At 36.6% G+C, this 22,471-nt stretch overlaps 1 protein-coding gene across 1 annotated transcript in view; it reads left to right on the top strand.

The window, feature by feature from the left end:
* Nucleotides 1-6,257: 6,257 nt before the first annotated feature.
* LOC117972628 (short transient receptor potential channel 6-like) overlaps nt 6,258-22,471 on the top strand; it is a 32,177-nt gene continuing 15,963 nt past the window's right edge. Inside the window, exons 1-3 of the mRNA XM_034922364.2 lie at nt 6,258-6,821; nt 17,894-18,662; nt 21,981-22,166. Coding sequence (XP_034778255.2) covers nt 6,694-6,821; nt 17,894-18,662; nt 21,981-22,166 — 1,083 coding nt within the window. The 5' untranslated portion in view covers nt 6,258-6,693. The remainder of the gene's footprint in view (nt 6,822-17,893; nt 18,663-21,980; nt 22,167-22,471) is intronic.

Genomic DNA, 22,471 nt, shown 5'->3' with positions numbered 1-22,471 from the left:
CAGATTAAATAAAGCAGGCATTTAATCAATTCAATAAAGCTGGTAGCACAACTCCCATTTGCACAGGTATTGATTTAATTGGCTTTCACTGGCCTAACACAATCAGCATTGTAAAAGCAACTGGGATGCCTTTTTTTTTTTCAGTTGGTAGTTGCCATGCACACGTCTGATTAATTATTACCCTGGGATATTAAGTTGGCAGTCTGTGTTAGCAGAATTTCTGGCCTTTACTGAAGTTGTCCAAGCTGCCTTTTTTAACACTTATGATATTGTGAAGATTACATACTGTGCTGTACAACAGTATTGTGGCAAATGTTTCTCAAATGCTATCATGCGTCAGGGAAGCTGGGACAGTCCCAATATTTAAGTCAAGACTGAAAATGGATTTTTATAAAATGTCATTTTTAACTTAGTGGGTTTTAATGTAACTTACTTGCTGCTTTAAAAACTTGTGTATCTGATATTGAATATGTTTTTATTTGTGGCAGATAATATGTTGGGGATTTTTATTCGTATGTATTTGTTATGTACAGTGCTTTGTGATACTTCGGTATGAAAAGCGCTATATAAATGTAATAAATACATAAATATATAGGGGATCGTTTGCTGTCAACACAAGAGGAACACAGTGTTAGTACAATACATCTGTAAAATGTCACTTTCACAAACACATTTAATTTTCAGAATGCATGCCAAGCTGGTTTTTTTCTTACAGCGTTCCTGCAGTACCTAATATAGATCATATAAATAAGACATGTATACATACATAAAACATGTATTTACATTTTAAAATAGTATATCTGGCACTTCTTCAGGGTAAAGAACGTTCTCAGTGTCTTTCCCTTTTTCTAGGAGTATATGTTACACTACCACTTCCTGGGTCATTTCACCTTAGCAGTGTCCTCTGGGAAACAGCTGGTTTGTTAATGACAGGAAAGGGGTGGGGACAATTTCTCACTACAGGTGAAATGACCAAGGAAGTGCAACACTAAGTGAAAGCATGGCTTGCAAACAGAGATTTCTTTAACCAACTGTAGGAGGACCATATATCATGTTTTAAAATAAAAATACATGTTTACTAACAGATAGAGAATTATATAAATAGGTAAGATTAAAAAACGCACACACGCACGCACACACACACACACACACACACACACACACACACACACACACAAAAGAAACAGTAGCTCTTGTTTTATTCACTTCAAAGAAACGATTTAAAACTTGCTGTGCAGGTGCCAGATGCACGTGATTATAATTGAAATTGTATATGCTGTGAGCCAGAGCAGGTTGTAAATAAAAAACGGGATAACTGGGCAATAAAGAGATAGTTGTTGTAGAATATTTGTGGAATTCGGCCATGTGTGAAAGTATAATAATTACACAGCGGTGGGCAGTATGTGTGTGTGTGATAACAGAACAGAGGGGGTAGGTCATTTACAATACTGTAGTTAGCAGTACAGTGGATGGTGTCAATGCATGTAGTGCTTGAGGGTCACTTAATTCTTGCTGTTAATTTAACGCCCAATGCAAGGCAGCAGACGCAGTCTAAAATATCTGCTCCTACCTGCACCTCTTGAAAATTTAAATGCTACATAATTTATGATGGTGTTATAATTATAGAAAAATAGCGTTTTATGTAACCTACAATAATTCAGTAATATTGGAACAGGTAAATATTATAATGTACTGTATTGAGGTTTCATTGGATCAAATATATGGAAATAAATATGTTTGGAGGTATATTTTCAATATATAGTAAACTCCAGTCTTTAATTAAACCAAAATGTTGAAATCCATGTTACTGTTATACAAAAGAGTAATCCGTTTTAAAAATATAAACCCACCACCTCTCAGTATTTTACACTCCAAACTTCCATTTGTTTAAAACTGTCTATGGGGTATAAAATGGATTTCCCCAACTCAAGCCATCCAATAAACAATGCTGTCAAACTGTGAAAGGCAGAGCCATGTAACCAATGTCAATGGCACACCTGGGTGTGTGTCTGTCTTTGTGGGATATTGTGAGGCACAAGGCTAAGCATAGCCGAATGCAGTGCATAGGAGGATGGTTCTTGCCATTGAAGAATCTGTTTTTGAAAACCTTCTCTTTCTCATCCTGTTGTGAAGGAGCTGATGGGATGGAATGCTCTTTTACTGTATGTGTGAGTGCAGGTTCAGAGCTCTAGACAAGTACAGGGAATGGTCGCCCCTGGGGAAAGGTCATGAGGGGGTCGTTACCAATGCAACTGATACAGAACGTTACCAATACAACTGATACAGAACGTTACCAATATAACTGATACAGAACGTTACCAATATAACTGATACAGACCCACTGCTTAACTTACTCACGCCATGTATGAACACAGATCTATTTAGGGCTGACTATGGGGATATCAGCGTATGACAAAATGTACCAAACTTGATGTTTTCATGTTATACTGAACTTGGGTTCTGTAATACACTGAACACCTTTGTCATGTTACAACAGGGCTGCTAGCCTGCTAATAGTGGCTCTAAACTCTGTTTACAGTATTATGGGCACATGATTGTATTTGTATTCTATAAATTAATTGAAAAATAACTTTTTGATTTTATTTAGAAAACAGGTTTAGAATTAATCAGTTTCTTTGAGTACAAAATATGCTATTTGTTGAGGTATTTGTAATTCACATATTAGTTTCAAATGATGGCTTTTTAAAAAACACAATTGCCTCTGTTTCTCAATAGGTGGAATAAAAACCACAATTTAAGCAGTTTAAAACCAGCATGGAATTCCTCAGAACTACAGCTCTGACCAAACGTTTTACATCACCCTATAGAAATAACTATGTTTGCTTTGTAAAGTTGAATAAAACCTGCTGAATAATGTTATGTTAACATATTGAATTACATAGCGCTATGTAGTTTTACATATATTAAAAACAAAAAACAAAAAACTGATACATTTTAAAAAATGTGACATTTTAAAATCTAACATGAAACACTGTACTACTATTATGGCTTCCAGTAGACTTTTGCAATATCATTTTGTAGTTTCTTTGATTACACAATGTTAAATAAAAGATCAAAAATATATTCATACAGTTTTTTGTTCTCAATCCTAAAATTCTAGTTGATGCAAAACTTTTGGCCATAGCTGTACAATTGGCCTGCTCCAAGTTGAACCTACTATAAGCTGCTAGTATTCAAAATTGAAATAAAAATGGTTTTAAAAATGGTTTTATTCCTCTGCTCTTAAAAAAAAGCAACATGGCTTTACATCAGTACTCCTCACCAGTACATTGTGGTCAAATTCATTTTCTGATAGCTGTATGGGACATTTTAGAAGACAGCAGTACATATATTTTAACACAATTTTAGTTTTATGCAATTATACTAATGTCTGTATAATGTGTACATTCATAAACTGCAGTGGTTTGGAACATTTTCAGTGACTACCTTCTGGTTCCTGTAAACTACTTATTTTGGATTTAGTTTAGTAAGCTTCTTAGTTTGGATTAGGTTGCCTGTTTATTCAAGCATACAGTGATAATTGAGATTTAAAAAAAAATAAAAAATAAATTGCCTTTCATCGTGGCTGCAGAGATTTGATAAAGAACAAAGACTTTCACTTAATCAGATACACCTGCTACGTGTACTTTTACCACAGAGGCTTTTTTTCCATTTCAAGCCATGTACGGTATTTTTCATTTTACAAAGGCCTGCAGGTATTCCATCTAAAACTAAGACAAAAGACAATCCCCTTTTCTATCCATTACAGGGGTGTATACAAAAATAAACATTTTGAGTGGACCCTTTATGATTGTTTTTAGGGCCATTTCTTATTATCACAAGCATTGATTGAATCCTTCTTGGAGGAGTATGATTCTTGTGTTGGGCTGTCAAGGCAACGATACAATCTTGATGTTCATCGTCAGTCTGATGCCTGCATCTAGCAGGTTTGCTGTTAATAATTTTACTTGTAGCGGAACGAGAGGGTGACTAGTGGACTTTATGGTGCTGATTTTGAAAGCTGTTTTAGCTTTTGAACAAGACAGCTAAAGAACTGTGGCCTTGTCTAACAATATACCTTCATATCGCCTTTCTTAATTACACAGGAAGGCATTTGAAAGAGAATCAAATAAAAAATAAAAAATCAATGAAAGGAAGAAAGCTTTTTCTTCTTTTTTTTCAGGGGAAACACAGTTTAGTTTGCAATACCCTGAAGTGGTCGCCTACAATACAACAGGTTAGAAATTGTCTACCACAGATTCAATCATTTCTCACAAAGGTGGCTAAAGAAGAAATCGTTTTCTGTAGGCGGTATAGCACAGCATTGTATAAAAAAAACTAAAAAAAAACTAAATGAAGTACGGCTAATGCAAAGCGGCCTTGAGAAATTGAGAAAGAAACACAGCCACTGCCATTAGCCTGCAATTAGAAAGCGTGTACAGAACAAAGACACTACATGTTTTACGTACGATTTACATATAGGAAATCTATGAGAGGTCTCCTACTGTTAACCCTTTTATCAGACGTGCCTGATTACATTGCAGAGCGCAACAAAATTGTACAGATACCAGCAGGCTTTCTTGCAAGTGTTTTTGACTAACCTTTTTTATCCTGTAACTTATGTGAAAATCTTCTTTCAAAGGAAGCATGCAGAGGATACTTGGTGGTCTAACATGGGTTACCCCAAAATTACCACACTGACATCCCCCCCCCCCCCCCCAAAAAAAAAATACAGATTTCTGAAAAAGAAATAGCTTTTTCTGCTAAACTTCAGTGGTTATGCCTCAGAAACTAATTGATGTAATGTTCGGACATGGACTTGATTTGCCCAATGAAACTCATGAAAATTCCTATCCCTTTTCTGTTAGCATGGGTGGCTCCAATAGGTAGTTCTATTTTATTAAATCCTTTGAATTTGTATAATATTACAACCAATGTGTGACGGGGTACACCCCGCCCCTGTGTTTATTTGTTGTTTTGTTGTATTATTATGATTTAAATGTATTGTTTGGTGTTTAAAAACACAATGTTTTATTTCATGTGTGTTCTGTTTCGTGTCTGTTTACTTTGACCAATGTGCCATTTTGTTTTGTTTAAAACTTTTATTTTTATTATTAAAGAAAGAGCGCATTGGTGACTCACCCGTAATACCTTGCCTGCGTGTGTTTACTTCCTGGGAGGAGGAACGGCGGCCAGAGTGCCCCACACTGAGGGACGTATTGCTGTTGTCTCCAGCGCCACTTGGAGAAGCCTCGCTGCCTCCACCACCAGAGGAAGACTACCCGCTGCTCCAGCTTCCACCTCCAGAGGGTCCGCTCCTGCTGTCGCCTCCCGAGGGTCTGCTCCTGCCATCACCTCCCGAGGGTCAGTGCCTGCCATCGCCCTGACACTTTCTGAGTAAAATGGCTAAAACATCTCATTTACTTTGACTGTTGATCTGCCGATGCTGACAAGCTTGGTCGAGCCATAGTTAACAGGAGAGATGTGATTGCCTCACAAGGACAAGTGGTTCTGTTCTTTTAAATAATCCTCATCTCAGAGAGAAATAGACCATTGACATTGTTTTGCCTTATTCTTTTCAATTTATTTTTTTTCAGGAAGTGGTGGGAGAGAACTGTGAGAGCAGTTGTTATGTGTTTGGGTGGGGGGAGGGGGTGTTGTATATACAGTTGACATTTACCAGACACATAGAGGAGACAAGGTACATTTGTGTATCTCTGCCGTTTAGTACAAAATGCACACAGAAAATCTATATGCAGAAAGATTGAAAAAACTAGAGACAATGAGAGAAATAAATTAAAGAAATAAAACACGACATCGACTAGGAAACAAGGAGACTGAGGCCAAATGTCAGCACCTCATTTAACAAAAGACTAAGGCTAGTTTATTATGGTCTGTCTGGTCTTGTGTGAGTGATATATGTGTGTGTGTGTGTGTGTGTGTGTGTGTGTGTGTGTGTGTGTGTGTGTGTGTGTGTGTGTGTATTTTGTTTTGTTACTGGACTGAATTAAAGAGTTGTGAGGCAACATTCATTTATAATGATATAATGATAAAACAGCTGAAAGGTCAAATCTAGACAAGTACTGTTTTAACGTCTTAAATACAATTGATAGGAAAATAGCCGTTATAAGTAGGGTTACACATACATTAATTTAAACTTAAGTTGATGTAAAGCATGTATACTGTACTTAAATGATTGTATCTAGTAGAATTATGCCACTTTAACAGGACAACGCATAATATATAAATATACATTTTGAATTAAAATTATTGTACATTCACTGCTTTACAAATATTTTAAGATGGTATCATCTCAGAATGGATACACTTTGACTACACGTAAAGGGGATATAGCCTATATAATTTACAATTCCTTGGTCTGTGAATTATTCCCACCTGGAAGCTGTATTGACGGGGTAAGAATGGTGATACCTATTACTACAAGGGGCGTATCACTACCAAGAATGAACAGAGCATCCTTGAGTGATGCAGTTATATTAGTAGTATGTGACGTCTCGAAACGTCACATGCAACGAGATCCAACTCCTCTCCATCTATATCCAAAGGGAGCTATAAGGAGAAGCCTGTGCGCTCAGGTTATGCAACAAGCAGCTGCGACGTCTGTCTTAAAATGTTACTGCTCGTGTGTAAGTGCTGTGTTTTGGGTTGCCTGGAGCGGGGAAAATAAAGCAAATGAGTCAACAGAAGCCTTGTCTGGCTAACAACAATAATTCAAGAATAAGAAGCTCCAGTCCTGGGAGTAGAAATGAGAGCCAGGACTATCTACTAATGAGTTCAGACTTCGAAGAATGCTGCACGGGGTGAGTGTGAAATATATAACCATTTGTTTATTCCTTACTATGGTAGGAATTGAATGGGTTTATTGTACAGGAAGTTAACGTAGTCAACTTTTTGTTGTGTTAATGTTATTTATTTATGTATGTATGTGTGTGTTTATTTATTTGTACAATTTAAAAGGACAACACTGTAAACATTCAGAACTGTTTACTGTGTTGGATCGTCGCAGAATGATAATTGGTTATAACGTAATGCGAGCGATACATTTGTTATCTAACGATACAAATAGATACCATACATCTTAATTATTGGCTACAGCATACATTTCAGTTAGTTAGAAAACAGCTAATATTTGCAGATTTGATCTGAAGTTCCATTTGTTACTGTACCTGTTGATGGTTTGTCATTTCGGTTTTGGATGTTGTATACAGAACTAAGAATTGCAAAATGCAGATCGCGCAAATACTGTACATGGCAATATTCAAAGTCTGTATTCACTGAAATAAATAAATAACCAAATTGACCAAAGTGATATATCAAAGTTGTGTCAGCATTGTACACGTTCTCTGTCCCAAATAGCATCATGAATGTGAAATAAACAAGCAGTAACTGGGACAGTTTACGCTTTGTAAACATCGTTCTTATTGTTAAAATAAATTATACAAAATGTGCAATGCAAGTATTTTTAAAGCACGGCACCTGGTTTATAACAAACCCGAAACTGTCGTTCTATTTTATAGTAATAAAGTGTGTAACGTTGCGGTCGTCGTTTTCACTGAAACTTTTGTGCTTTAAAAGTGGGTAAAGGCTTTAACGCTAACCGAATCGCTCTGCTGCTTCCGATATCCCAGTTAAGTAAACATTTCACAGTTGCATGCTGTACCTACTGCTACATTAAACAAATAGCGGCACAACATAATTAAAAAAAAATCGTTTTAGAGTAGCATCCAGGGACATTATATACTACTCTTATTTCAGATCATTGGAAAAAAAGAGACAAAAAAGTAAGGTATTGCCTGGCCTTTACAAAAAGAGCCAGGCATAAGAATGCAGTGTAACTCTTTATGTTAAAGCATCGACTCGAATACACCACGGTTGACACCACAGCGATACGCATTCCAGCGTCAGTGACACACTGTCGCTGGAGGCGGAAAGCGTTCAGTGCCTACTGGGTGCAGATACACACTTACAATCTCGAGTTGTTTGATACATTTCACCTGCTTTCCACAAAGAATGACACTTTGTATGACATATAAACCAATGAACACAAACTGCTAAATAAGCACCACATTCCTGTGATTGTCGAAAGTAGAACTATGTAGCAAAGCTTTAAATAACATGTTTACCCAGCTAACCACGAATAAAATAAAATAAAAGCGGGTAGCGTCTCGCATTCGTCTAGGCAAATATGTAATTTCTGCCGAAATAGTACCAACATTTGCATAGGTGAAAATATGTTAGAAAAAGAAATCCATTGATTTTCATGAATAACATTGCCTAATCATTGTTTTCGATCTAAATGCATACTTAAGCAATGTGACATTTTAAAACAGTAATTAGTATCATGAATGAGAAACAGTTCACAGATAGTATGCTGCGCTTTGTCAACATTGTTCTTATTCTTAAAATAAATGACAGTATACAACATGTGCAACGCAAGTATTTTTAAAGCAGGCACTGGTTTATTGGTTGCATTGATTTCCATGCATAACCTTGCCTACCAGAATGTATCTAATACTGTAGTGTACCACCTTAAATATTATTTTCTGCCGATCCACTGTGGAAAAGATAACGATGAGTTTATAGAGCAGCTATGCAACCCCGAAAACGCGCAGCACAACACATGAGTCTAAACATGAAAACGCAAACCACAGCCCAACACATGAGCCTAAACCTGAAAACACACAGCACAGCCCTACACATGAGCCTAAACCTGAAAACGCACAGCACAGCCCTATATACACATGAGCCTAAACCTGAAAACACACAGCACAGCCCTACACATGAGTTTCAACCTGAACACAGCCCAGCCCTACACATGAGCTAAACCTGAAAACACACAGCACAGCCCTACACATGAGCCTAAACCTGAAAACACACAGCACAGCCCTACACATGAGCCTAAACCTGAAAACACACAGCTCAGCTCTACACATGAGCTTAAACCTGAATACAGCACAGCCCTACACATGAGCCTAAACCTGAAAACACACAGCACAGCCCTACACATGAGCCTAAACCTGAAAACACACAGCACAGCCCTACACAAGAGCCTACATATCGTTTTCAAATCTATAGTACCTGGACATAAGCAATATTAATAGATTCTTCCTCAAGTGAATACCTCCTTGTCGTCTGACTGTGTTTAATTTCTTCCATTTTCCACTTGCTGTGACAAATATATCCGACATTTCCCTTTGACTCATCATGATGTCAATAATATTGTATTACTCTATTATAGAAATAATAGAATGCAATGTAATTCTGTATTGTTGATATAATCACTGGACGACGACGAACTATCAATCAAAAATGAATGAATGCTCCCTATTGAATGAATGAATGTTGCGCAAGGACAGCAGTGTGGAGTAGTGGTTAGGGCTCTGGACTCTTGACTGGAGGGTCGTGGGTTCAATCCCAGGTGGGGGACATTGCTGCCCTAACAATAATACAAGTCTCATGTGAGAATAATAGATACATCTCCTGACCTTTTTTGGGGGGGTGTCTGCTGCTACCTGACCAGAACGAATGAAGATACTGTTTACAGGACTGCAGCCAAAAATGAAAACAATACCACCAAGGTTTGGGGTAGATCGGACTTGCAAGAAGCAGTTCATAATGACGAAAAAGTACTGAAAATGCTCCTGGAAGATTGGAAACAGTATAGCAAGGTCCAATACATCTTACAGGTATTGTTATATGAACTTATATGGCTGTGATACTGGGTTTTTAACTGTTCAATACACAGAAAAATCCTAGTTCTAATTATTTTTAAGGTTTAGAAAGTGTTGTGTCTGTTCCATCTTGCAGTTTTATCAGTTACATCAGATTTTAAAAATAGTATTACTGTACAAGTTGGTTAAGTGATAAGCAACTCAAAAAACAAACAATGAAGCAGTCTGACTGGAGACTGCTTGCTTTTCTAATCTAAAACGGTTCCTGTGTTGGCAGTATATGAACAGTGTTAGGCAGCCTTGGTCAGACAACAAGAGTCTGTGTGGAGTTTTACTTTGAATGTCATGCCAGAAAGTATGGAATTACCCTATTACCAACCTGCTACAGTACAGCTCCTAGGCTAGAATGGAGCAGAGCGTTAAGCAGACTGCACTGTAATATAAAGTGTTTATGAATGAAACATTAAATATTATGCAACAGATTGTAAACACATTTCAATATTTATATACTTTACGATGGTGGTTTTAGGGCATATACACTGTAGACTGCTATAAAACAATTGAAATAAACACTGAACTGTGTTTATAATCTGTTCCATAATTCATGTTTGATTCTTATTTAGTTTTACAGTGTACTGTAACAAGCCTAATTAGCATTAGATTTATGCACATTTATGAAGAAGCTAAATAAATGTTACATGAATGGCGGTCACCCACAGTCCTGTTATAGTGGTTAAGAATTGCCACACAGTCCAAGCCCGTCCTTGCAGAATTAACAGGCGTGACCAAAACATGAACACTTCATTTATAAGGGTTGCTACCTGTCCTGGGTTTGTCTGGACTGCCCTTTAATCCACAATTCCAGACCCCAAAGCCACAGGGCCTGTAAGGATTGTTGCCTGTATTGCTGCTGCTTGAAATCACCATTAAATAAGATCTTCACATTGTTTTCCCAATGGAATTCTACATAGAAACTGTGATTATTTAGTTTTTCTTCTGTCCTGGTTGGACGACTGAATATCCTGGTTTCAATAAACAGAGAAAAACAGAGGGAGACAGTGAGAATGCATTCAGGGATGAACAGGAGGCTACATTTGCCCTTACATTCACTCCCCGTCTGTCCGTGTTTTACACTTTCAAAAGGTGGCAAACCCTATAATTTGAAGTCTTGTTGAGGATGAATTATCCTTACTTCCAAGAACAAAATACATCTCAGTGTGCTCAGTGTCTTGAGAGCCTCAGGTCCTCAAAGTGCAAAACATAATGGCATGTCATTGTTTATGAGGAGTGGTGAGATTTTACATTTGAGTTTGTAAGCCTGCTGCAAGATTTAGTGGCAAATTAGCTTTTTTATGTCATATACATTAATTCCCAGAATGCAAATAAGCCAAATGTATACTTATATGCTATAATACTATACTTGTTTAACCTAAATGCCTGCATAATGTGTGGCATGTTACATGGCCAATAAAAATGTAATTACTTGGTGGGTGCATGGAGAGGCTTGAAAGGTATTTTATAATAGCAGCAATAGGAGGTTATAAACTATCTTCGAGTGCTGTTACATCTCAGGGAGAGAAACTGAAATTAAAAGGGGTTACCTTCTGAAATGCACATTTGTAATATATGACAAGTTCAAAGGATAATATAATATAAAAAAAAGTGCTTTTTATGTACAGTTATGGCCAAATGTTTTGCTTCATAAAGTCGAATGAAACCTGCTGAATAATTACGTTAACATATTGAATTAAATACCGCTTGTAGTTTTCCATATACTTAATGAAAAATTGACAGAAATGGAAAAATCTGCCATTTTGAAATCTAACATGAATTTCTTTACTATTATTTTGGCTTCCGATAGTCCTTTGCAATATAATTTTGTAAGTTTCTTTGATTAGGCTACATGATGCTAAATAAAATTATGTTCATATCTTTTTTTTTTTAATGTCTCAATCCTAAAATTCTAGGTGAGCAAAACTTGGCCATAGCTGTATTTACCATTTTCATTCCATCACACAGCCTTAGTTGACGTCTGATTGCCTAAGTGTCTCACCTCAATTGATGACAGCTCCCAGAGGTCTGGAAGGCGAGATTCTTGGCCAAACTGTCTAAATCCCCACTGACCAAACTGTCGGTCATCCCCACCTTCAGTCCACAACACCTATCTGAATGTTGCCTCACCCTTCATTCAACATGTGTTTACTAGAGAAAAAGTAATCCACATGACCAAGGTTGCTACATGCCAAAAGAAATAGACAGCGATTTCACACACACAAAGCACGTTAACAAGTTCATATAGAGACATGCTGTCTTTCATAACCCTTTATAAACATTACTGGATATTTCCCATGATCATTTCCAAGTAGGAATCCGATAAAGTAAGATTTATAGCCCATGGGATTCCTTCTGTTGTCTTTCCTGGGAGGGAAAAGAGTGAGTTTCATTTCACAACTTATTAAAAATGCACTTAAACAAATATACACAGACCAGCAGGGACAGACATATTCATCATCTCTAGACTGTATCATCACAAATACTTTCTGCGTTTTGAAAGAGTCTGACCCACACAGAAATAGTTAGTGTAGTAAAGCAGGGCTTAAAGGTTGCACTAGCCTGGAAAACTAATTGGAAAGCAAAATTGCTTGTGAGTAGTAATCTCCCTCTGTTTGGATAGAGTGTAGTGATCCAACTGAGTAGAATACTGTATTATATATCTAAGGAACACTGCCTTCTTGATTTGTATTGTATTTCTGGTCTTCAGCAGAGAGTTTGCTTACACCCTCGTCAGTGATGTCTGTTGGGAAGGGCAAGGAGGGTCAGTCAAAAACTCCCAGGTGACCCATGCCTGCCAGTTTCGATATCTTATCGCAAGGCAGACATATGGTTGGCAGCAAAGACTATGCGATAAATGCTTGGTTTCCCAGAAGAGTAACACCTAACTCCATTAAAGAGAACAGTCACCCCAGCCCTCCACGGACATGACTCGTCTCAGACTCGTCTCATTAGAGAATCAACACACTTGAGTGCTAGCAGCTTTTATTCTTTTATTCTTTTATTATTATTATTATTATTATTATTATTATTATTATTATTATTATTATTATTATTATTATTATCTAAAAGTCTTAATATTCAAATTCAAAGATTGCATGGATAAGTACTAACACAGTACATATTTTTTGTAGCACACATTGATATAAAATATTTCCTTATAAATAGCAACCCAAATGTTTAGACCAGGCCATTTAGATAAAGCTAGGCCTTTGCTGATCATAGACAAATGGATCTATACAGTATTTTACCCATTCTTACAGTATCTTACAGGCATCTTACAGTATACACTTACAAATCCACGAATAGTGTAGATGTGGTACAATTTGATTTTACCGCATCCCAATTTTATACTTTTTGTTTAGATTTTTAAACCCGAGCTATTTTGAAATGTTGGCTTGTTGCTTGTAACCTCCCATTACGATAATAGAAAGTTGGGCCTCTCCTCGTTTAATTATTTTAATGAGCAAACCAATACTGGAGACAAACTCCATTCTTCAGACTGTCAAGTTTAAACTTCACACATCAGTCAGAATTGATGCCCTGTGCAGCACTGCATGCTTACAATTTACCACAGTGTTTGATACAGGTTTATTTTAAACCAAGATGTGTACAACCCTTCTCAACTTGGATGTCAAATAATGTCCTTTGCCCACATTCCTTCAGGTTCTGCTTTCTTGAAAATCTTTTTAGCCATCACAGGCCGCATAAGTGCTTGCAATAAGTGCGTATGAAACAAACAAGGAAGTCATAGTACTGTAGAAAGAAAAAAATAAACATAGGATCATGTGTGCAGTACAGGCCATTTATGGAAATTGGGTTGAGGTGATGAATTGTCTGTTCTCACACATTCCCAGATGCAGAATGTACTGTACAAGACTCACAATAACTAGATTAACAAGCTGATGCTTCTGGTAAAAACAGAGGTTAATCGAGGTATACCTGGAAACTTAAAACAGTATGTGCCGTACCTTTATTTCATTACATTGTGTTTTTTTATTTTTACATTCTCTATTTATGTAACAAAAAAATAAGTTAAACAAGACACAACAGGGGCTCTTTGAAACTGTACAGTGCACGTTACAGAGTACAGTGCTAGCTCAAGGCAAGCGTCTCCAAAAACTGCCTGGACTATGGACAAGCCTTATTGATGTTTACACTTGTTAAGTTTCAGACCTTTTCTAAGCCAGCCCACTGAAATGATGCTCTTAACCTTTAGTATACCTGGCTTATGTACATTCTGTTTTTCATTTATAATACGAAACAGTTTCCAAGGTAATGTAGTTAATTTCACCTCTTTGTTAAGGGGATAAGTTATACAGCTATGGCCAAAAGTTTAGCATCAGCTAGAATTTTAGGATTGAGACATAATTAAAAAACAAACAAAAACAAAACAAAACTATATGAACATAATTTAGATATTTTATTTAGTATCATGTAAGCAAATAAACTGCAAAATGATATGGCAAAAGTCTACCGGAAGCCATAACAGTAGTACAGTATTTCATGTTAGATCTCGAAATATCACATCTTTAAATTTTTTGTCAGTTTTTCGTTAAGTATATGGAAAACTACAAAGCAGTATGTAATTTATGTATCATGGCTATCAGAGGTACACATATTTGAGTTGCTGTGTACTGCAAATTATATACCGTATATAAACAGTGGCGAATCAAAATACTGAAAATACGACCCTCCCTGGCACTGTACAGATATAAGTTCTCTAAATAGACTCACATAGAGTGTTAGATGTTTACTTTTCAGAACCTTGGTGCACAAATGGTGCCCTATTGTAATGATTTAAACAGTTGCATTATTTAGATCTGCCACTATATAGATCAATTGAAAAAAAACAAGGTATTTTTCTTATTTAGTCTGTCTTATTCAGGTAGACACATACTGTACATCGTTTTGAGGAAAAGGCATATTAAATAATGCAATTTCAAGTTATTTCATTTTTTTATTTCTAATTGTACTGAGCTCAGGATGCTGCAGGTGGACTGAGTGTTTACTGTAGTTATGAAATGATGTAACTGCTGAAGAGGCTGGGTAGTTAAAAACAGGTCACAGTCTAAGCAAAAGTAATATCAGGTTAAACTACTTATCAGCTGATGCCTCAACACACAAGTGCACTCTTCTGCTGAACCGGGTACTTTATAAAGGTGATGGATATGAGTCACATCTCTGTGATGTCTAACGTCTGTCAGCTTAATGTGGACAGGACAGAGCAGATGGAAAACACTACACTAATTAAATAGAAATAATATGGATGTATGCTGAATGTTTTTTCAGAACTGCTCACCGCCTTCGGGCAAACAATATCTAATATAATCAGTATTATAATTTCTGACATCTTAAAAAAATATATACTCAAAAGAAAATAATTGGAAATTGGAAAAAAAAACCACATAGTGTTTTTATGAAAAGTAAATAGTTGATAACATTTTAACAAGCTGGTTAACAGTACACTCTATATGAATTCTGTTCATAGCACTCTTTACATACCAGATGCCAAAAGACAGCATTAATCCCTGTCACCCGCTTTAGTTTGCGGCTTTATTCTTTCATTGTTTTAATTGTTTAGTTGGTGATTCCCTGTGATACAATGTGAAAGGAGATTTGCATGGTGGCAAAGTCCTTGTATACATTTGCATTAACCTATTTGAAATCTTATCATACATTATTTCTTTCAATAGAACACAACCCATTCTTACAAGGATAATAAGCTTTTTGCTTTTCCAATTCATTAAAAAACATGTTTCTTGAACTTAAAAGAAAGATTTGTTATTTTTGTTTTTGGGTAACAAAATGTAATGTGTGGCTGCAGGACTGGCTTAACTTACTTTGAGACAATCCCCAATTTAACCCTTATCAGTTAAAAATGGATTGCTTAGCTAGTATCTTTGAGTGTGTGACTGCTGAGGAACATTTTTTCACACAGAAAAGAGAAGCAGTATTTAACAAAACATAGGCCTACTCTAAATGCTGTTGTTTTCTTATGCAGTGTTTTTTTTTCTTAGTTATAAATAATGTGGTTTAATTAAAGCTGATGACCAGTATGTAAAGTTGATGACCAGTATGTATAGTCAAGATTGATAAGAATGTTCTCAATGTGGTTGATTCTGATATGTCCCAGTTCCTTGAATATTTATGCTACTCTTGTAACCTTGAAACATTGATCTATTGTTCATGTTTTTCAGTAATTATTTTATCATCAATATCGAGCGACTGTTACTTGCAATCGTGTGTTAACATGAAATGCAAAGCAATGAAATTTCCTTTTAAATACTGACATTTAAAATCAATAAAAAAATTAATTTGCACAATTATAACTGTACCCCTTATGATTGTATTGTTTGTTTGTTTTGATTTTTTCTCGATTAGGAATATGCCAAGCACAACACCGCCTTATATTTCACAAGTTTAAATGACTTCTTCCTGTTACCTTATCACATCCTGTACTATAGGCAAGCTCCATTTCCATGGTCTTTAAAACACTGTCCAAAATGTTCCAAGTAGGTTTTTTTATTGTGGAAAAAGGCATTGTTTTAAATATGCCACTATACGATTGTGTCTTCTGTATGTTATGCACTACCCAGTCTCTGAGACTGTTATCTTTCTATTACTGTAGGTATCTTTATAGCAGATTGATCATAGGTTTGGTGGTAAAATAATTTGTGGTGCACATTAGGTGGAGTATCCATTGCCCCCACTGTCTGCACACATAGAGGCATGTACAGCAGCAGGGAAGCAGATAGAAAGAACACTAGGGGGTGCTGCAGTGAGTGAATGCACACAGGTTCGCTGTGAATGTGAGTGTCCTAACCTGACCCTCAGTGGTTAACAGCTTCTACTGCACTCATCCCAAAGCACATTTAAACACAAGGATTGGCTCAACTGTAACAGTGCGGCTCACGCCCAGTCTCCACTCTGTTAGACAGACATGGAAATTCATCTTCTTCATCATTGCCAAAGAGGGTCAGTGGCTGTGCTGGTCGTAGGACAATAATTAGTTTGGTGGAGCTCATATTACCATTTCTGAAGCTAGCCCTGCTCAGGGTACATAAACAGTATTTACAAAATAACACAAATAAATAAGTACAGTTACAAAAAGGCATAAGGAAGTGTATTATTTGAATTTTAATTTAAATCTGTTACACAGTCATTTTTTGGCATTTGGATTTCTTTTAAACAAATAATGATATCATTCTCTACTAAACACACCGCTGGGACGTCAAAGAAACAACCAAAGTTGGTATGAAGAAAAATGTGTAATAGCCACTATCAGCCACTAATATTCACAACTGTTATCCATTCGGAAGAATAAAAGGAATTAACGTTCATGTTTGTGTTTGTTATAATACTAATACAATCAAACTTGCCATTCAGTATTTGTATTTCTAATTAAAATCTTTAACTTTATAGCATGTTTATAGATTGTATAATGTATAAACGCTCATGACGGATACCTAACGTGTTGGATTTGCCGTGATGATTGTTGGAATCCTTTGGTTTAGGGTTTCTTTTATTATTATTATTATTATTATTATTATTATTATTATTTATTTCTTAGCAGACACCCTTATCCAGGGCGACTTACAATCTCAAGCAAATACAAAATACATTCAAGTGTTACAATACAATTAATACAATATGTGATGGGTTAATAAAGTGACCTTTTTCTGTTTAGACAGTTTAAACTGTTGAATATTATTTCAATTGTGGAAGTAATAATAATATATTGATACAGGAGCAGTGACATTAACACAATATATTTACTTGATATAGTATGCTTACAATGAACCAAACACGAATACAATAGTTAAGTCAATTCCCCCCCTAGCCTTGAATTCAAACATGACTGGATACTCATTGAATTACATCAATTACTCCATTTCAAGCAGAAAAGCCATAATGTGGACTCACAATTATAAATGCTTAATATTTGTGCACCATGTGGTGCCTTGTACCATCTAGATTACACAGAAAACATGAACTATAAATAGAATGAAAACGTACTGTGCTTTGATAATGGCGAGCGTACTGCCCCTGACCTCCCCAGCTCAATGGAGTAATGTCATATGGTGTAAAGTGTGTCTCACCTGTTTCTTTTTTTTTATGTTTGTTTGGCCGTTTTTTTTTTCTTGCAGAAGGAGCAATGGTGATAGACACATGCACATCCGGCAGACCATGCCGAAAGGGAGGAGGCAGGCGGTCCGGGGGCCTGCTTACATGTTTAATGACCGTTCAAACAATCTCTCTCTGGAAGAGGAGAGGTTTTTGGATGCAGCTGAATATGGAAACATCCCTGTGGTCAGGAAGATGCTAGAGGAGAATCTGGACCTCAATGTGAACTGTGTGGACTACATGGGCCAGAATGCACTGCAGCTAGCTGTTGCCAATGAGCACCTGGAAGTCACTGAACTGTTGCTTAAGAAAGACAATCTGTCTCGGATTGGGGATGCCCTCCTGTTAGCCATTAGCAAGGGCTATGTCCGTATTGTGGAAGCCATCCTGGGCCACAAGACCTTTTGTGAGACTAAAAGGCTAACCACCAGCCCAAGCCAAGCTGAACTGCAACTTGATGACTTCTATGCCTACGATGAAGATGGGACGCGCTTTTCTCATGACGTGACGCCCATCATCTTGGCAGCTCACTGTCAAGAGTACGAAATCGTTCACACACTATTGCTAAAGGGCGCCCGCATTGAAAGGCCTCATAACTATTTCTGCAAATGTAGAACGTGCAGCGATAATCAGAAACATGATTCTTTTAGCCACTCCAGGTCCAGAATTAACGCCTACAAAGGTCTGGCGAGTCCGGCATATCTGTCCCTTTCTAGTGAAGACCCTGTGCTGGCTGCCTTGGAGCTCAGCAATGAGCTAGCTGTGCTGGCTAATATAGAGAAGGAATTTAAGGTAGGTGAGGTTTCAAACCGTCATCTTTCCTCACCCTTTTCCTTTTGCTTGTAGTGTTTCAGCATCTTTTGCTTATAGTTTCTCAAGTGCAATTAATTTTGAACGTGAAAGAGATTGCAATCCTGATGATACCCATTTTTTTCCCCCAATTAAATAAACCCATTTGGATTATCTATTTGTTAGAGCATACTCTTGTTCCATTACATTCAAAGAGTTTCTGTTAGCCCCAGGATATTCTATAATTCACTTTGATAGATATGTCTTGAGTATTTGAGTTTGTCAGCATATGAGGTCTGCATTTCTCTAGCTGTGTTAAAGGGTTCCTATAGTAACCCGTATTTCTACAATAAACAAAAACAATTAATTTGAATCAGTTGGTCAGCTGACTGAATAGAGGACTGGTTCTGACAGAACTGTTTCTGAACTGAAGAAGACTGATTACCATCTGTTCTGTGAATATAAATAAAGGGTGTTTATTTAGGCAAATGTTGCAGTGTGCACTCTCATAGGAACAGATGATACATACATCTATTAATGAGTCAGTGGATAAGTGTTAGGGGAGTGTATAGACTCCCATTGTTATGCTTGGTATACATTTTTGCTAAATCAATCCAACAAGCAGTTCAAGAGTTATGAGTCACAAGCTTTCATAGAAACAAACATACAAACTAGAAAACAAGTAAAAAAAAAAAAAAAACAGTATGTGCACTGCAAGCTTGTGTACATAAATATCCATGGTCTGAAAGGTTCTGAAAAATCTGATGGACTAAAAATGGACCCGGAATGCTTAATACAGTAACCTACCATTATCTGAGGCTAAAAGTATCATACTATCCATAAATCACACAAGGAGAACCGAGGACAAAACATGATACATTATACACAAAATAAACATTAAAAAAACATAGAAATTCACATTCTGTATTTTAATACTAATACAGTAACACATGACATGTAGAATTCTGCTTGTTTCACATTAAACATAACCCAGCCACCTTTTTTTCTCTGAAACTGCAATAATGCCTGATGGTAATTGCAGGTTTTTTAGGAATTTGTCTTGGGCTCATTGTTCAGTGCACCAGTACAGTAAATATGACAATCCTGCTAACAAACATTTTTTAACACAATTAAACTCCAGCATCCTCAAACAGAAAGCGTCATTTTCTGTGGGACATGAAAACATTGGGATCTCACAGTTGTAAGGATAAGTAGCTTTCCATAAGCATTGCTAAACAGAACTGTGTTAGTCCAATTCAAGGAAGAAAACTGCGTGATTAATTCAGTGTTTTATTCATTTATTTCTGCATGTGGACATCATCATGTCAGAGTATAAAGGACATTGTTCATCAGGTCATACATCCTGGCAATATTACTAATGGCCTTTAAATGTACTCTTTATGTTATACAAGGTCTGTGCCTTTTTATAAAAGGTAATCATTTGAAAATGTTCAAATACATTAACCTTGTGTAAGGTTTGAGCAACACAAATGAATGCAAGTCAACTATTTAGGAGATTGCAAGTAGCTGTTTTATACATTTTACAATTATAGTGAAAAAAAAAAGAATGTATGCGCTAAAATTTGGAGAAAATAGCTTAGAGAATCTACCCTGCATCCCTATATTGCATAATAATAATTGCCCCAGTATTCCAGATATGGGATGACATCCTTGTAGTTCATGGATGTTTATTATAATTAATGGAACTGCTGTACTTGTATATAAAGCTGAGTAGCAGTAGGATCAGGTTTCCTAGAAAAAAGAAATCTGCACTTCAGCTCATAAACATCAATCTAAATTGAACTAATTGGTTCCACAACTTCAGTATTCCATAAATGTCATTTCAAAGTGATGCGGTTAATTGATTTAATTACACTGGGGACTGAACCTGGATGCTATATATGGAAACATTAGGACTAATGAATGAGGACTGGTCTTTTGGGTGAATCATTCATTGAGGGGTCAGACGTTCACATGGGCATTGTCTTCAAGGTGTTCAAACATATTACTGTTCACTCGTGTCATTCATTTGAAGGAGCAAGATGATGATGTCTTCTGCTTCTCTCAAGGATCCCATTATAAGTGAAAGAAAGGTCTGTAGTTTTGAGGAGGCTATATGGCACATTGGGCTTTATGCACTTGTGTTTCTCTTCTAAAGCCATGTGTTCGTCAAACCTGACACATTCATGCGATTTGTACATTGTCAGTATCTGGAGACGCACAGGGTTGGATTTTACAACCAAATAAACAAATACAATTTATTGGTGTTTTTTTTTTTTTAACATACTGCAAATTCTCTGTTGTGCTTTAAAAGTGCTGATCTTTGGCTACTATAATTATTAATAATGTGCAAAATAAGAATCATGCAACTGGGATTTATGCTTAGAAGCACATTGGATGCTTGCAAACAAACTGCCTCTGCTTCATTTGCACATGGTTCTGTAACACAATGGGCTGTATTCAATTGATCTAAACCAATGCTTCTTAAAGCTTTCTGGCCATTAGCACATTTGTGCATTTCTCATCAGGTCAAGGGCATGATCATTCTGTCTTTCGACATTTAACTTGTTCCAGAATGTGGAATAGAAGCATTGATTTATCAAATGCCACGAAAGCAGATATTTCGAGCACAGCGTAGTAGATTGTAATGACTTCAGGTTCCCTCCTAACACATAAGTATTGCAGTTTTACTGATTATGTCAGCTGCTGTTGTGGACACAGCACTGGTCACAGGCACAGCTTTGAGGACCATTGATCTAAGCAGTGACAGATCTTAATACTGCCATCACTGAAATCATTTGTAATAGAGCTGCTCTTAGCGGCTGATCAGTTAATAATAACGCTGACATCAGCACCTGTACTTGCCTCTCAACTACAGAGCTTGCTCTTTAGTTGAATGGTAAGATGTTCACCTTTGAACTGTGTGGTTTGTGGTTTACATTCAGCCCATGTCTTTCTGAGAAGTCTGGGCTGAGATGTCAAATAATTAGACATTCAAAAAGGACTCTTTCATGACAACTAAAATTTCTGCAAGTGAGTTTTTGAATGCATTTCTTTCAGATTTGAATGGGGTGATATTATGATCCTCCATGGCTTAGATCCATCAAGTAGACCCCTAATATACACTAACTTTACTTGTAAATGCACCACTTAGGATCAATAAGTTCACAGTCAAAGCAAAAAGGTAAGTCTGGAGATGTCTGTATTTGTCTGTGTGGATCTGTCTTGTTTGTAGTCATCTTCTACCTCACACCTATAGACCTTTTCAGAGCATTTCAAGAGTATACTGATAGCTAATTGATTTACATTTGTGTTTTGTAGAACGACTACAAAAAACTTTCTATGCAATGCAAGGACTTTGTCGTGGGACTTCTTGACCTGTGTCGAAATACAGAGGAAGTAGAAGCCATTTTGAATGGAGATGTCGATGTAAATAAAACCAGTGGGCCACATGGTCGTCCCAGCCTTATTCGATTAAAACTTGCCATTAAATATGAACTGAAAAAGGTAAGAAGGTATGCTTATTTTATATATAAAATATAAAATAAACACATTTGTTTGAGTGTTGATGTCCAATATATTTGACAATATAAAATGTTAGAGTAACAGCTGGTTTCACAGACCCTGATTAGCACTAGTCTTGGACACTAGGTAGTCCAAGAATTTGGTGCTAATCAGGGTCTGTGAAACCAGCCATTAAAGTTTTCAGTTTCTGTAGAAGAGTATAGACGTATGGCACTGGTACTTGAACCATTTTTCATGTTCTGGGAAATTTGATTACGACTCCAAGAGAAGGTGACACTTTTTATGAA

The sequence above is a fragment of the Acipenser ruthenus genome, chromosome 8 (genome assembly GCF_902713425.1).
Source record: "Acipenser ruthenus chromosome 8, fAciRut3.2 maternal haplotype, whole genome shotgun sequence".
Classification (NCBI taxonomy): domain Eukaryota; kingdom Metazoa; phylum Chordata; class Actinopteri; order Acipenseriformes; family Acipenseridae; genus Acipenser; species Acipenser ruthenus.
This window is presented reverse-complemented; position numbering and strand designations above follow the sequence as displayed.